Source organism: Melopsittacus undulatus, chromosome 8 (genome assembly GCF_012275295.1).
Source record: "Melopsittacus undulatus isolate bMelUnd1 chromosome 8, bMelUnd1.mat.Z, whole genome shotgun sequence".
In the NCBI taxonomy this organism is placed as follows: Eukaryota; Metazoa; Chordata; class Aves; order Psittaciformes; family Psittaculidae; genus Melopsittacus; species Melopsittacus undulatus.
The window spans coordinates 8,509,146-8,525,744 of NC_047534.1; the positions used below are offsets into that span (position 1 = coordinate 8,509,146).

The 16,599-nt window shown below is 42.2% G+C and overlaps 1 protein-coding gene across 6 annotated transcripts; it reads right to left on the bottom strand.

Moving 5' to 3' along the window:
* Positions 1–1,313: 1,313 nt before the first annotated feature.
* On the bottom strand, positions 1,314–16,434 carry REXO5 (RNA exonuclease 5). 6 transcript variants are annotated; one of them, XR_004549890.1, is made up of 20 exons: positions 16,257–16,434; positions 14,332–14,453; positions 13,369–13,495; positions 12,440–12,524; positions 11,005–11,154; positions 10,753–10,841; positions 9,905–10,020; positions 8,938–9,076; positions 8,308–8,402; positions 7,426–7,528; positions 6,689–6,825; positions 6,256–6,364; positions 5,807–5,914; positions 5,544–5,681; positions 4,948–5,040; positions 4,229–4,448; positions 3,516–3,709; positions 2,898–3,007; positions 1,930–2,146; positions 1,410–1,524 (listed from the first exon to the last, which is right to left on the bottom strand). XR_004549890.1 is itself a non-coding variant. In XM_034065162.1 (19 exons), exons 1-19 carry the CDS (start codon positions 16,365–16,367, stop codon positions 1,455–1,457), a joined length of 2,313 nt encoding a protein of 770 aa, XP_033921053.1. In that variant the 5' UTR covers positions 16,368–16,434; the 3' UTR covers positions 1,314–1,454. The 6 variants fall into 6 exon arrangements, 4 of the variants coding, with proteins under 4 accessions (XP_033921053.1, XP_033921052.1, XP_030899847.2 ...); XR_004549891.1 differs by having other exon boundaries at positions 1,424–1,521; XM_034065162.1 differs by lacking the exon at positions 1,930–2,146 and having other exon boundaries at positions 1,314–1,521.
* Positions 16,435–16,599: the final 165 nt, after the last annotated feature.

The following is a 16,599-nucleotide window of genomic DNA, read 5'->3' on the forward strand; positions in this document are numbered from 1 at the left end:
TTGCAGTGCAGATGTCTACAAGAAGGAGATGCTGGATGTGAGCAGCCTTAACAGAAGTGTGCTCTCACAGAGGGCGAGTGCTGGGGCAGGCCGGCACTTGGCCTCTTTCACAGAGCAGGGAGCCAAGGGGATGGGCAATGCTGGGCGAGAGACTGGCTCCTTTCACATCCTATAGTAGCACATGATGCTATTCCCAGTTTGATAGCTACAGCCAGAGGTCACCAGGCTCACCTGGAGGGCATAAAGTGCCTTTTAAAAGAAAAAAAAAACCCAGCTGCATTCATCTTTAGTAAGCTTTCATTTCAGGAATTTTGGAGCCTTTATGTGGGAACAACACTGACGTGAGCATCCACTACCCACTCACCAGTGCTGGGCTAGCACTGCATTTGCCTTTCTCCTTTCTCTCTTTTGCCTCTATTTTTGTCTGCTCCTCCACATAGCAACTCCCAGCTTCCACTCCATAAACTGCCAGCTTGGGGTTGGAAAGTAGGAGGGTGTAAATACTGTATCAGCTGTATTTAATAATTTCTGGAATAATAACTACTTCAACTTTATCTCAGCCCATTCTAATTCATATCAAGAAATTCTTTGTCTCGTGTTCAAACCTTGTAACAAACATTTCCTTTTTTTTCCTGAGTGCCAAAAGGTCTCCCAGGCATCTTCCTGCTTGGAAATTCCCCACGTTAACAAGAGATGCTCCAGCAGCCTTTATTTGAGGTGGCAGTGGCTGCAAAGCACAGGTCTGAAGTTGTCAGGTTGCAAACACCTCATCCTACAGCTGGTTGTGCACTGAGTGTTACTGCAGCTCCAGCGCCCTGCTGAAAGCACTGATGTGTGAAGCTCCCACAGACTGTGCTGTCCTTAACACAGCCCCTGCAGCTTCTTTTTTCTTCTTTTTTTTGTGTGTGAAGGGTACGGAGGGTGATGAGGGAGGGAGGATTAAGTGGAGCTTGTCCAAGAAGTATGAATCACCAATTCCTCCTTTCCATGGACTAAGTACAATGCTTTCCCAGAAAGGAGGCAGTGACTGCTTCAGAAGCTGGCACACCATGTTGCCAGAAATCCACACAATCCTGAGGACAGCTGGTAACACTGAGCAGCTGCTGCAGGTACTGCATGAACTGGGCTTGCTGGTTTGCAGCCTGCAATGATTCAGTGAAGACAACCAAGCTCAAAGACAGGCTTTTAAGCAACACTCCCCCCTGGCTTGTCCCCAGCTCTTCCCATGCCCTTGCCTACCTCACCCACTGCCAAGGGAAACTGCTATAGCAGGAAGGGTTAATGGAAAAAGTTTTGTGCTTTAAGATGTTTTGAATAGCTTTTATTTTTAGACTTTGTAAAAGATACAGAGTGGAAGCCTATTGTTTGTATGGTAGGAAAGCTTTATAAAGACATCAATATTGAAAGTAATTAAAAATATCTTAACAAAAGACTTTGCTTAAAAACTTGGCAGTTCAATGAGCGCTCCTCCCTCCATCATCTTTTACTGCCATCAGACCAAGGCCAGGTTGTGCTCCGTGCCTGCTGCAACATAAACAAGAGGGGTGTCATTTCTGCTCAGGGTAGCCTTGATGCACACAATAAGCTTGCTGGTCTTAGTGGTGGGAAGCTGCAACCCTCAGAGGCAGCAGACTGGAAAACCTATTTTTCCCCCCCCTACTCAATAATTATTTGGCATTCTTTTTAATCAAGAAACCTCCCCTGGGCTGCCAATCCTCTGGCAAACAGTCCTGGGGATAAGAAGCCTCTTCCAAGCCTGGGATGAACAAACCTCCAAACCCACCCAGCCAAGCAAACAAACCAAAACCATATTCTTTAAAAACCCAAAGTTATTGGAAACTGAACAATTGGAGCAAATCACCCCGAGAACAGCCCTCGGCATGCAACCTTACTAAAACAGCTTGTCATTGCTATTAAGCCTAAATATACCTGTAGCTTGGGATGCATCTGCCTTTTTTGGGACACTGGTTCAGAGGGTAATACAGCATCAATGTTTTTCTCAGGAAGCTTTACAAGAGAGTGGAACCTGGCCTGGCTGCCTAGCCAGGCAGAAGAGATGCTGCCGAGCAGCTCTGCCTCCCTGCTCCTACTTCAGGGCATGTCTTCTGTCTCCACAAGGAAGGGTACCCCTTATGTTGAAGGGAAACTGAAGAAAACAAGGGTAGAGGTGACCTTTATTTGACTGTCTGACCACTGACACAGTAACAGAACAGAAGACCGCTGAAGTAAGTAAGTACTCCGTAACTAGGGCCTTGCATAGGAAAGCTTTAGCCTTGCTGGTTAATAATTAAGCAGTCAATGACTGGCAGTTTGGGCTCCAGAGTCTGAAATGCAGGAAGCCCACCCTATCTGGTGCTGAAGCCAACTCAACTCCAGGGCTTGTCACTTCCTCCAGAAGCTTATGGACTCACTGAAAGTGTTCTTTTTTTCCCAGCTGTGTCCCTCACGTATGAATGAGGGCATAGCACATACATCAGGGTACCACAACACAACAGCTGGTAGGTGGGGCCTCAGCTGCAGCACTTGGGTCATTTTAAAAAATGAACAAAACCGCTCAAAAAAATGGCTGCTGTGGAAACTGCTGGTTCTCGTGTAAAACTTACCTTTGCTGTCTATAGGGATGGAACACACAGCTGGGAAAGGCAGGAGAACTGAGAAGATCTGTATAATTAATCAACGCTGTGTACTTCAGGCTTGCTAATCTGGCCCATCTGCGCCATTAAGTGGTTTCAGCAGAACTTACTGGCCAAACATGAAAGTCAGACTGAAGAAGTACAACAGCTTCTTCAGGCCTTCTCTTAGGCTTTCACTTCCTTGTGCAGGGTTTTAATAGATTAAGATAAAACTATTAGGCTATGTATTTTCCTTGGCACTTTGCAAAATCAGTGGCAAGTTACCTGTTCACTCCAGGAAAGAGAACAACACACAGGGTATTATTCCGAAGACTTCTATAAAGCTTTTTGATATGATGGTCTAACTTCTTCGCCTTCTTCCTTAGATCCTGCTCCTGCACAACAGAATATGAGCATTAAAATCCCCAATTCATCTGCAGATGTGCAGCAATCACACTTAAAAGCAGGTGTGGTGAGACTGACCTTGGGCAGGGTTGAGAACAAAGAGGTGAGGACAGCAGTGATTCTGTGACTGCAACTAAATCTGCCCCCCCCCCCCCCCATAGCTACACCACTAGTCACCTCTCCCTCCGATTCCCATACCGCCTGCTACACCTGTACATAGCTCTGTCTGCTCTCAAGTGATAGCTTCAGCTCCTGTGTAGTATCAAGCTTTGCTGGTTTTAAGGTTATACAGTACCCTGTAATATCTCACATAATACTACCTCTCCAAACTGCCTTGTGGGAATAGATCCTTGGCAGCCTTTCTGCTCTCCTCTCACAAGGAGCCCCTCCTGCCACGTGCAGCTCTACACCTAAATCTGTTCAAATTTATCACTCCTAGTTCCCAGGGCAGTACCTCCTCACTAAATGCAATGAACATCACCACAGCCTTAAACTCACAGAGTCAGACAATTGCTCCATCTTCTCATATAAGATGTGTCCTCCTTGCTTCCCATTGCTGTGTTTCATTTGCCAAATCCATCTCCAGAGGTGACCTGAAGCAAGAGCATTCCTACTTCTTAGTTTGCTACCCTTCACAGTCCATCCATTTATAACTTCAATGGCATCCGCAGCACTCTCTGATTCCTGGAATTCTGAAACACAAAGAGAAGAGAATGTGCTTTGGCAGGGATGTTGCTGCCCTGTTCCTTGGCACTGCAGGGCAGGGCTACACCTGTGGAGAAAAAGGGAGATTAACTGAAATCACTGCAGCAAATAGATCCTCATTTTGCTATAGGTAAACATCAGACCATAGACCTGCCCGTTAATCACAACAGCACTCACCCAGGTGTTTTCCTTGCTTCTTCTGAGGTGATTACTTGTCTGCGTGGAGCTGCATAGTGGCCAGCCCTCACGCTGAGGTACTGGAGCCAAGGAGCTATCCTGGAACTTATTCTAAAGTCAAATTCTAGCAGGTTCACACCTCCCCTTAAAATATTTAGCTGTAAACTGCTCCTCCAAACAATGCCCCCTTTCACTGGAGTTATTTTAAATACCATCACTTTGAGCACACATGACTGGCAGTAGTTCTTGCTCTGTCTCTACAAAGTCCCAAGGGCTGCTAAATGAGCTTACTTGAAGGAAATAAGCAGGCTGTATGTGAAGCTACTTACTGAGGAAACAGCAGTTCCTGTGCTTGCCATTCCGGAGGTCTTTTGGCAGGAACAGTATTTCCAGGTCTTTTAACTGGCTGAATTCTTCTTGCAAGTCCATCTCTGTTAATGACTTCTTTAGCCCCGCCACGTAAATCACACCTTCATTTTCTACATCCAGTTCTAGTTCCTTTATCAAATCATCACAGTCGAGCATTGCTGCAGTGACAGGTCTCTGGACCTGGGGTGGATTCAGCAGGCACAAACGTCAGCCCGAGCAGCTCTGTGTTCTGAGCTTCTACAGTAAATTATTTCCCCCCATTACCAACAGTTGACAAGCTATTTTCTCCCTCTTGAAAAAAATATGACTAATGAAGGTTAACTTAATTAAGCATGAAAAAAGGAAGAGAGATTATGTTTGTAATGCAGAAACACTATCAAATTAAGAACTCTATACTTTGTATACGGCATTTTAACACCCTGGTACTTGGCTCTTCCTTTTGAAGCCGCAGCTGCAGGACAATGCTTTCTAACCCCCTTCTGCTGACAGGCAGAATGGGAAGAAGGGAGCTATCACCATTTCCTTTCTGCCAGTGGCCCTAAGTTGTCTAGGGACAGCGAGATTGTAACAGCACAAACAGTCAGAATTTGCCTGGATGCTAGGCTGGGAGTAGATGTTAGGAGACATACTGGATGCTGTTCCTGTGCACAACATAACTTTTGCTATTTGTGTTGTTTACCTTAATGCAGGATCCTGCTACCTCAGCTCCATTTAGGCTTTCCACAGCAAGCTGGGCAGCTTCTAGCACTTCATACTGGATACAGACATAAGGCTTGAAACAGAATGATAAGATACTTCAGGCTTACACATTCGCCCTCCTTTCTTTTAAAAGTCAGGTCTCAATAAAGTTGTGTTTTCTTTTTATAAAAAGGTTTAGAGGTAATAGATCTAACACTTCATACATAGTATCTGTTACAAACAACCTTCAATTAGTTCATCAGTTAACAACTTCGTTTTCCCTTGCCACTAAAGGCCTTAGCATGCAAGTTCAAAAAAGGGACAAAAAGAATCTTGGCTCCATGCTCAAAGTACTCCTGTGTTCAATAGCACAGCAAAGCCATACGAGCTCTGCTTATTCTTGTCATTCTGTGCAACAACTTTTAGATACCCTGAACTGGTGTAGCTGATGCCTCAACCACCAGGAGAAAAAAAAACAAACCAAACCAAATGGAGTAACTGGTATTTCAGTGGTTCTAATCCATATTTTTCCAAGAGATTACTTGAGCCTACCCTGCCCTGCCCATCAGCAAGCTTAATGCTTTGAGCACTCCTTACCTTGTATGGTTCAGTTACCACTGTAAGAGTTTGGATTGGTCCACACCTCCCAAATTCTTTTTTCACAGAGTGTAGGCAAAAGCCTTCTTCAAAAGGACCTGCATAAATTGTCAGCATGTCAGCCAGCTTGCTTCTCACCTGTAGGAACACAGAGTTGAGGAGGAACTTCACAAAGCAAAGGAACTAACTGCTTGGTGCCTCCAGATACATAACATCTCTTTCCAAGCTCAGCAGTGAAGACTATTCTCAAAAAAAAATAGTACCTGTTCACAAAGTGCAGGAAGATGAGATGCTGTGTACTCTGGACCCAAACTGAACTGAATGATACTGAATGTGGACAGGGGAACATCTTCTAAGGCTCTCTGAAGAATCTGGAGAGAAAAGAGTATAAGGCTCAGGCATACAAGAGATCTGTACTGTAAAGGAGCAGAAACAAAGCTACAGAACTGAATTCCCAACTTTAATTTTCATTATTGTTCAAGGAAGCCCTCAGGCAGAAATTCTTCTTTAGTGACTCATGAGAGGATGTAGAAGATCAAAGCTTATTGCCAAAATGTTAAAATGGATTTAGCTAACCTGGTATTAACACTATTGCTAACAGTACTGTCAGTCAGCTTTTTAAAATAGGACTCATCTACCCACCCCCAGAACAAGAACTTTGAACTACTTTGATGCTTGCTTAGACCAACCCACTCACTCTAAGCCCATTCACCTGTTTGTTTGAAGTGCTCAGGTTACTCTGACGCAGACCTGAAGAGTCTAGTCCCTGTCTGCCCAACAGGACGGGTTTTTGGCCAGTCACCTGCAAGCAGTCTAAAAAACTAGAAGAGAGAAGAATGCTGTGAATCACAGGATTTATTGATATGGTGAATTAAAAGATTTTAAGAAGTGCTTGTCAGAGAAAAATGATACAGTTCATTGAAGATATTTGGAAAAAAAATATTCTTGTTCTCAACATCAAAAGAAGCCTAGAAAAAGCTTTGTGAAATACAAGATACAACTTCTAAGTAAATTTATCAGTGCTATGCTACAGTTATTTGTGTCTCTCTGAAGATCCTGATGGTTTCTGCAAAACATAACAGACTTCTTTGATTTTACTGAGAGTCTGACTCAAGAAAAAAAATGCATATTTGAGATCTTATTACCATGGTTTGGATAAATGTGTAGGCTCATTGAACTGTTTCTGGACTCTACATCCTTGTGGCTGTAATGCAGCTTTGTTCTGTGAGTCCTTGGCCAGTTTTTCAGTTGTCAGAAGCATCTCCAAGTTTAGCTCTGCTACCTTGGGGAAGGAAGAAGATTAGCAGTTGGCTTTCATCTCAGCTAATTGTAGCTAACCAAAAAGCATGTGCTTTCTCTCTGAGTCACACAGGCACACTCCACAGCAGTGAACAAACATGGGCATTAATTTCTTGCCTTATTATTTTCTGTTGTCATTTGAAGCATGCAGCATTCACAGCATCAACCAGCAATCAGCTCCAAAAAAGTTCCCTCAGAAATCAACAACACAAGCAAGAGACTCATAAAGCCAGCTGAATCACTACCACAACATACAAGGTCTCTCATTTCTTTCATCTGGAAAAATGACAGGCATTCCTGTAGGCTGGAAGTGTCTCAATGCTTCTTTACTCAATACCCCTCTTCAAGATCAGCAGCAATGCTGATTCACGTCAGTGCTGGAGTACTGAAACATGGGTAATTCTCAGGTTATTGAGATACCTGGATATACACTGAAAGCAACAAGCTGTCAAAACTGAGGCCTCTACCACAGCTCCATTTTCTCTTTTAAATCAACAAAAAGATGGGCAGAAATTATTTTTTTCCCCTTCACAACTTGTATGTTCTGCAATTAAGGACAGAAATCTAAACTAGATGTAGCTACCTTTGCTGGTCCTTGCTCAATAAAGAATTGAGCCAATTCCAATGCAGCTCTAGCATCTTCTTCAGGATCGTGCCCAAGCTTCTCTTCACACTGAATCTCCTTCCTACAGCATCAAAATCAGGTGTACAGGCAGGTTATCTGTTTCCACACTGATCAACATCCTGTCTTTTCTAAACTGGGTCCTTTTCAGGCAAAATAGCTTCCCCTCTCCAAAACGGATTTCAGTTCTGTGCAGCAGCATTCTTGTGAAATACTCTCCAAAGTTACTGCAAGAAATGTTTTTGCAATGTTGAGCAAAACACTGTTTACTGGGTTTGACACAAGCAGTGCTAATACTTGGTACTCTGATGCATGGCTATTTTTAATTGTACTTCTTTGACCAATGACCCAGCTCACAATTTTAACAAAGACAGGGAAGTTGCCAACAACTCAGTGAAGTTTGGCACTGCAGGATATTAATATTAATGTGAATAGCAAGCACTGTAGCACTAAGAGATACTATCCAGTGGTTACTAGTACACCAAGGAATATAATTTATGTCAGTAAATCATACTTTCATACACTAGTCTTTCTTTCTTGCTAACTGCAACTAATTTCACTTGTGTGAGCCAGCGTGTTTTTGATGCTCTGCAGTTCAATACACTGGTACTGCTACAGACCCGCAGAAAAGGTCATTTTGTTAGGACTCAAACCTGGCTGGGTCACAGTGTCCCCGCTTGCTGAAACACAAGCCAATTTATTATGCTGCCTGATGTTTCCAGCAGGCAGTAAATTCCCCTTTACCATGTCTATTTGCAGAGCCTGCTCCTTTCTTTTGAATTTCAATATGACACACCATGACAGTTTCTAGTATTTCTCATTACAAAACAGCAATAATCTTACCCTAAAACAGCTTTGGCTAGAAATTTGAGCTTAAATCTTCGACCTTCATTTCTGGCAAACAGCAGTGAAGTGTCAATAACGCTGGGGTGGATCATCTGGAGGAGAAAAAACATCACCCATTTAAGAACAGCAGTCATATAAAATGGGGCAGTAACTCCATTATCGTCTGTGCTTCTGCCTTCTCATTTCAGTTGACAGTTTCTCAGTGATAGATAACTGATCCACAACAACAGAGCAGATGGGAATAATGAAACTCCTATCAGCACTCTATTGGGAAGATCTAGATTGGGTTAGAAAGATTAATTATGATTCAAGCATTTTAGGTTGTTTAATTTAAATATAGTCCCATGACAGAGCTATGAGAAGCATCTGGCTAAAGCAGAGACTTAAAACTTCTGTTGCAACCGTATCTATGTATGGACAGACTCCTCCTTTCCTTTTGTGTTCTGAACAGCCCATGCAAGTTTTACAGATGTAGAGAGTCTTTCTCTTTCAAATCCTTACAAACAGAAGGCTATTCATAATAAAAAACAATTAACACATGTTCACTAACAAAAAGATTGTTTGGAGTTTTCAAGACTGAAATAAGTATCACAGGGTCTGGAAAAATACTCTTAAAAGCATACTCACTTCCAAAGCCTGAAGATCAGCATTTAGAGAATGACCCACCAATACTGCATCATGGGGAAGCATTTCTTTTAGTCTGGTTTGGATGTCTGACAGTCTTGTTTTCACTGGAAGAAGCATTTTCTTTGTGACTCCTGAGAATCTTCAAATCAAAAGTTGGATAAAGTAAAAGCAACATGTTAGCCTACTGAGCTATATTATGAGCAAGGCACGTAAAATATGAACTCAGTGTAACTAACGACAGAACACTGTTTAGTGCTTTCTGTTCCAACATAAGAGGATATACTACAGGTACAGTAAACTGCTATGAGTGCTACCACATTGGTTTTGAAAGTTTCTCTTTCTCAAGTACAACTTATTCTTAAGTAATGTAGTTCTCAGAACCAGCTAGCACAGGTAAGGAAATGCTGCAAGACTGATGGTGGAAAGAGATGCTTCCAAAAAAACCTGAGGGATTGACACATCACCTCCTGGATAAAGCCAGGCAAAGTTTTGGAAAAGACAAGGCTTGAGTTTTGCCTGCTTTTGTTATAATCCTGAGCCCAGCCCTAGAGGTGTGTACAAGCTGATGAGCTGCTCTATTAATTTTGTAGAGATAAGCAAACTTAACTATGGAGCAGAGAGATCCAGACTGCAATACTATACCATTACCCTCCTTCTTATTTTATACACAGCAGTAAAGAGTAACTTGCATTGTGTATCATTAATTTGTAACGTAACTTTTCCTAAAACACGGCAGAACGGTAATGCTGCTGCCTAGTAGCCATGCAGGTGCTATGTAGCAGGGTGTATACATGATGCTGGTTCTTCTAATCACACAGCAAGAACTCTATTCTTATAAACAGGGAGTGAAATGCAATAGGCATCTGTGCAAATCAAAGCCTTCTGAAAGGTCCTGTGTAACAGGCTTAAGTTGAAAGGGTTGCAGCTCTTAAAAGATGATGAGATAAGGAACTTCTGTGCAAGTCACCTGGTAAGGTAGTTCATCACTCTGCTTTCAGGTTTGACTAGTTCATTCAAGAGGCATTGACCCTGTGCATCCACCAAAGAGACACGAGTGACTTCATTTCCTTTTGCAGTCAGGCACTGTGAGGAAGAAGCAGAAACAACTGTTGAATCAGGATGATGCTGCTACTCAAAACCCTTTGTTAATATCCGCTTTGGCTGTGGCCAGCATCACTACTAAGGAGTTACTCAACTTTGAGATCTACTACTCCTAACTAGTTGTTTTATACTGTAGCACACTTCATTTTTATTGTTAAATGCCCACCATTAGCGCAGCAAACACATAGGCAAGCACAACACAAAGAAAACCATTATAAAGAAGTACTGATTTCATAGAATCAGCCTGTGCTGTGCACGGCAGAGCTGTCACTGAGTGCATCTTCACCAGGGAAGATTTAAAAGCAGAGTCTAGGTTGTATCACTAGTTACTCAGTGCTGATGCCAAACAGAAAAAATGTGTGATAGAGAAGCATTTTTCTTTTCCCCCACCTTGGGGAGGGCTGGGAGGAGGAATTCCACAGCAGTGTCAGGGGTTACTGCAGCATTGCTGATGGGCCTGGCAGCTCCAGCTGCTGCTCTGACAACCAACAGAGAACTGAACTCTGCTGCACTGCTCAAGATATTTCTGTCTCATTGCCAGAACGACTTCCTGAGTCCTTCTCATGGCTGCCTTAGCACTGGTTCCATCAATGAAGGGGCTGGCAGCAGATACTAATGTATCAGAAGTGGTTTAGCAAATATACAGGGTGGAATAGCTGGTAAAAGTTTGGTTGCTTGCCTGCATTTTGTAAGGCCTTACACATTTATTTTTACCATTTCACAATCCAGACCAAAGAGGGGGCTGCTGTCTGTCCTCTGCTGATCACACTCTGTATATATATAGCCCTTACAACCTGGGGAGCCTGGAATGAAAAGACACCCATTAATAAGAAACAGACCTCTCTTCCAGAACTCATCACTGATCTTATATGACCAAACATATCACAACTGTCAAAATTAAAACCAAAAGAAAACACAGCAAAAAAAAAACCCTCAACAACCAACCAAAAGCCCCCCAAAACTGACCTTTTATGGGATAGTCATTTTTTCTCTGCTCTTCTAAAGTTAGAATATAGCTAGTAAGGCCTTGGGGTTTTATTCCATATTTCCGAATGATGGGATCACATTGCAAGTCTGAGTTTTTCTGAATACATTCACTGCCAGCAGAAGTCAAACCTGTAAAATACAGAAGCAACTGTCAAGTGCAGATAGAACTATCTGCTGCAGTCAGTTTTCTGCATTAGTATGCACACTAACAGGCTACACCATTGCAAAGGAAAACACTGCCTGGAACAATAAACTGGAGAAATAGATTAGACAGACTATTGTCTGTCTATCTCCAGTTTATTTTTCTCTCTCTTTCCCTCCAGTTTATATATTTATGTCATTTATTGTGTGCCTATACATAGATACACTATAGAAATTATATGTGCATAATTATATATACACAGTAGTATATATAATGTATACAGTATATATACTCTGTATATGTGAAAAATATACTTGATATTCAGGGTACTTGAATCATTTCCCACTTCAGCTACAGACTGCCTGCTGATTCAGAAGCCTCACAAGTCTGTGTCTCACATTCCTTTCAGAGATGGAGAAAACAAACTTGTCTTGTAAGCGTGACAACATAATCATCTGTTAGTTCACGCACGCTGTAAAAAAAGCTATAATTTTATTATTATTACCCCTTTGTGAAATTCTTTTCTGTAATATTGTCAGGAGAAAATGTGTTCTAAGTGTGGCTCACAAAGAAGCAAGAGCTGAACTGACACCAGAATCCACAGCTGTATGAAGTTAAATAATCTGTAGGTGACTCTGCAGATTGTACTTAAAAGAAAAATATACCTGACATCTCAGATCTGTGAGGTTTATAGTCAGGGTGCTAGAGGAGTTTGCCAATACATTGAAAGTAACAGCTGTTCATTCTCCCATTTAGGACTCCAATTCAAGATGCTTTGTTACACTTTAACAATTTCAGTGAAGTTCACACTGTGGTATCTTGCAGGTTTTGTACAAGCCTGATGGGTTACAATCACCTCTATAAAGAGTATAAAAATAAGAAATCAGTTGTCAACACACCCGTCTTTTTAACTTGATTTGCTGCTCAGTATAATGAAGAAAACTAAGAAATGAGTAACTACTTAACTTGAATCTGATTTATATCTCTGTATCTTTTATTAGATACATCTTAAAGCAAAATAATTACAAAATGGATAATAAAGCATCAGAATTTTGAATTAAACATGTTAAAAACTTTCTGCTTTTTGCATTTACTTCTGACAATAAGCCCCACAGAGAGTTACTGATTGAGTCAGGGTAACTAGTGTCATGGTTTAAGCCACTGTACATTTGTCTTTGTAAACAAGCTAACCACAGTAGCATGCTGGGATTGCACAGGATGCAAAGGCACAAATTACTGTTGAAAGAGATGATGCAAAACCAAACAAGCTACCTTGGGCAGTGTTCTGAGGCTTCAGATTTGCTCCCTCTCCATACAGGCTGGCAAAAAAGTTAGTTGAAGGTGTTAATATGAATCTCTGGAAAAAAAACACAGACATGTCAGACACTTTCAAATAGAAGCAGAAATATTGAGCAACTGAGATGTTTCTTGATGCCCAAACCATCCATACTTAGAGAAAGATGGATAAAAAGGTAGTGGAGATCTGTCTGGTGTTTTCCCAAGGGAGACAAAAAACCCCAACACCCACCAAACCTGTTGTAATGACAGATGATATAGGATTCTTTGTAGTAAGGGACAGATTTGCCTTGCCTGATACGATCAAGAAGGCAAATCTCAAGACTTTGATAGAAACTAAAGCAAGTACCAGACTTTCCAGTTGAGTTGTGATCTGCATTTGCTGAAGTTCAGGGAGAATTCCCTGTAAGTCTGAATCGAAGTGCTTTTTCTTTCTTCTTTCAAAAATATTGCTTGTAACTCAGAAAACAGAAATAATCCCTTTCATAATCTTTTTGGGAAGTGGGAGAAACTTGTAATGAAGTGAGACTACCATAATTCCACTGAGAATCTCATCGCTCACTCAAGAGTAAATTCCAAATTAACTGAGATATTTTTAACCTCACTGGCATCTTGATGATGCAGGATGCATAATAGTCGGAGGAGTGAAACATCAATATGTGTTTCACCTGGTAAGGCTTCAAAGACATAAGTCTCAAAAATCTGTTTCTAGTATCAAAGCCTTGGCCTTTGTTCTGAGCTGACAATGGCTACAAATAGATCCTCTCAGTAGCTTGCTTTGAAGGTCAAAACATGGCCACTTCCTATTGGAAAAGGCAGTAATTTCACTGCAGCGATTAGTGCCTGGAAGATGGTTTCAGGACTTGAAGAAGTTTAGAAGACAGTGATATAGTTCAGGCACTTACATGCCGGAACACTTTCCTGAGGTGCTTGAACTGCAAATAGAATTTGTAGAAATGGAGTTGGCTCATTTCATGTAGAACAATAACCACGACCCCAGCCAGGTGGCTTTGGTGAGAAATACGGCACCAGCTGCAGTTGAAAAAGAAAAAAATCAAAGCAAAACAATTATCACTCTTAAAAACAAACCTGGAACCAGCCCAGCTTTTAAGTCATTGAATGGCAAAGTGCCAAATGACTTCAATGAGAAGAGGCTTTATAGCTTATCTCAAAGAACCACATATTCCTGAAAGCAACAGAATATATGAAGCAAAGAAAGAATGAGTTGTAGCAAAATTGTGCTGCAGTACCATTTCAAGACATTTATACCTCATTTATATGCATCAGAATGTGAATACACAAGTAACTTCAGCTGCAGTGATGCAGTCTAGTGAATTAATGCATCAAAAAGGTTTCACAAAATCATTTTCTATTCACTACTAAAAATCTAGTGGGATCATTTTTGCCTTGAGTTTCATTTTAAGAGTCATTACATTTCACCATATTTTGGTTATCCAAGGTTATATACCATCCTCAGCCTTTCCCCTCCATTGCTGAGCAGTTGCCCTGAAAAAGGGCAAAGTGATTAAAATGTTTCTTCCAAAACACTCTAGAACACTGCTCAGATTTTCTGTGTTGTGTTAGTATTTTTACCATAGTATTATTTCACTTCTCAGTGTGAATTTATCTGGTTCTACAAAATTGTTTAGTTTTTAATAACTGCATGAAACAAAACTATGAAATGGTACCATTTTTTGTTAGAAGAGGAATTCTGGTCTCTGGGCAAGTCTAATAGCACCTGTATCTACATAATACAGGCTGTCATTATGGTAAGTGTGTTGCAAGTATTCCAAAACCAGCACGGCCAAAGTGCCTTCAGCTACGTTTTCACAACATCTGGGGACAGCTGATTCCCAAATGTGTTGTACCTGGGCTGTGTTGCATTGTGGCGTTTGCCCAGAGCTGCATACTTTAACAGCTCATACAGCTGGTCATGGCTGATCTCACAGTCCTCACCAAACAGAGCTGCTGACAAGCGAGATGACTTTTCCTGTTAAAAGGGAAATGCTTGTTAAGAAAGATTTTATCAAATCACACAGGTTCACAGAAAATGAAGTCAGTTATAAAGTAAAAGGAAACTATTTGGATACAATCAACGATATTTAAAATAACTCTTCCACTCGCTACAGGCAAGGTTCCTCTCAGATCACTCTTCAATATTAATTTTACTATTAAAATTTAAATTATTCTGTCTTCAAGGATTTGATAAAGATGAATGTAAGTAGATGTATGTAGTAAGGAGACAAAGTTATTTGATTTGCAAACACAATGTTCTGCTTTCTCAACCCATTCACCCACTTGCTGCTCTACAGCTTTGGGCATTTATATAAATGTTATATGTAGCCACTTCAGTAAGGTTTTGCTGAACCTCATTTACTTCACTTATGTGATGTGATCTGTTTTGGCATGTGGGTTTGCTGACCCCTGCAGGAAAAGTTTCAGTAAAATCCAAGGAAAGTGCAGAAAGAAAGCAAACAGATGAGATGGAGACTGTACCCCGCGGTTCAACACACCAGTTTTTTAAGCCTAAATGCACGAATTCTCAAAGCTAACCAGCAAGTAAATGCATGATTTTGGAGCCCTCCAGTGACTATACTGCCTGTTCCAACGGGGCTCCTTCAGACTGTAAAAACTTTAAAGATGCTCTTATGCAACAAGAAGACATCACAGCTTACAGGGAAAAAGAAACCACAGAACACTACAGAATATTGAATCCCACAGGACAACTACCAGAAGCTGTTTTCCCACCACGCTAACAAGCTTCGTGCTTATTAATTTTGACAATGCCCACCTGGGATTGAGCTGGTGCACTGTGAAAGCTATTTGTCATTGGATGAGAAAGCTACATAGAGGTGACAGTCCTTGAGGTTCAAGTGGCTAAAAATCATCTGGTAATAATAACATAGGGTTGTATAATTGCCAGTCTCTCATCTCTCATGCTCAGACAAGTAAATAAGGACACTGTTGTTTTCAACAGAACCTAATTAGAGCTTTGCCAAAAATCCAACCAAACAGCACGAGTTTCATTTCACCAAGCAAAGGCTACCTGGCAACCACAAGAATTTCAGTCTCTAATTGGGTACAAATAAGACTGATCTCAAAGGTCAGACACGCTTACTCTTGTCCCATTTTCGGGCAGTAAGTAAGTCATAACCTGGGTGAGCAAGGTGTTACCATCAGGCTGAAACCTGAACACAGTGTTTCTTCCACGATCTATTTTGTTTCAGAATTGTAGATTCCATGATTGTGATTCCCGCACTGGGAGGGACCTTAAGGTCCAACCTCTCTATGCAAAGCATGACCTAGACCAGCTGTCCCAGCACCCTGTCCAGCCAAATGTTAAAAGGGCCCAGTGCTGGGGAGTCCACCACTTCCCTGGGGAGATTATTCCAATGGGGTGATTATTCTCATTGTGAACAATTTTCCTCTTGTGTCCAAGTATCCCCCCAGGAGTAACTTCCGCCCAATTACCCACTGTTTTTCCCATGTGACTCCTTGTAAAAAGGAGCAGCTTTTTCGTAGCACGGAAACATAATGGGAAAAATACATTGGAGACCGTATTTATTTTGTAAAAAAATCTTTAAATGTTAACGCCCGACACTCCAAGTGAGTTCGTTTCCATGTTTCTTGGCAGAAACCAAACTATTCTCCGCAGGGACTACCTTTTAGCCAACCCTGAGCCAGTAAAACTCATTTTTGCTGAATTTCCAGCATCCCAGCGTGAATACCATCACAAAATACCCCAAGGGGACTGTGAGGGAAACGCCGCACAGCCACAGGCCCCGCTGCTCACCTCAGGACCCCGGCCGCCGCCACCCACCTTCCTCTTCTTCCGAGCCGCCTGTCCCTCCGCGCTCCCGCCGGCGGGCCTCTTGCACCCGTTCAGGCAGCCAGCCTCCGCCATGGCCTAGACGAAACCACCGCAGGGTCATGGCGGCCGGGGCGAAGCTCCCCCGGTCCCTCACACTGGGGGGCTCCCCAGGCCCCTCACACTGAGGGACGCCCCCAGCGCCCGCCCCCCGCCGGGGCTCCCCGGGCAGCTCTGACGCCGTGGGCCCGATCCCCAGCCGCCCCCTGCTCCCCCGGCCCCCCGAGGAGGGGCCCTGGCCGCGGATCCCACCTCAACCACACAGAGC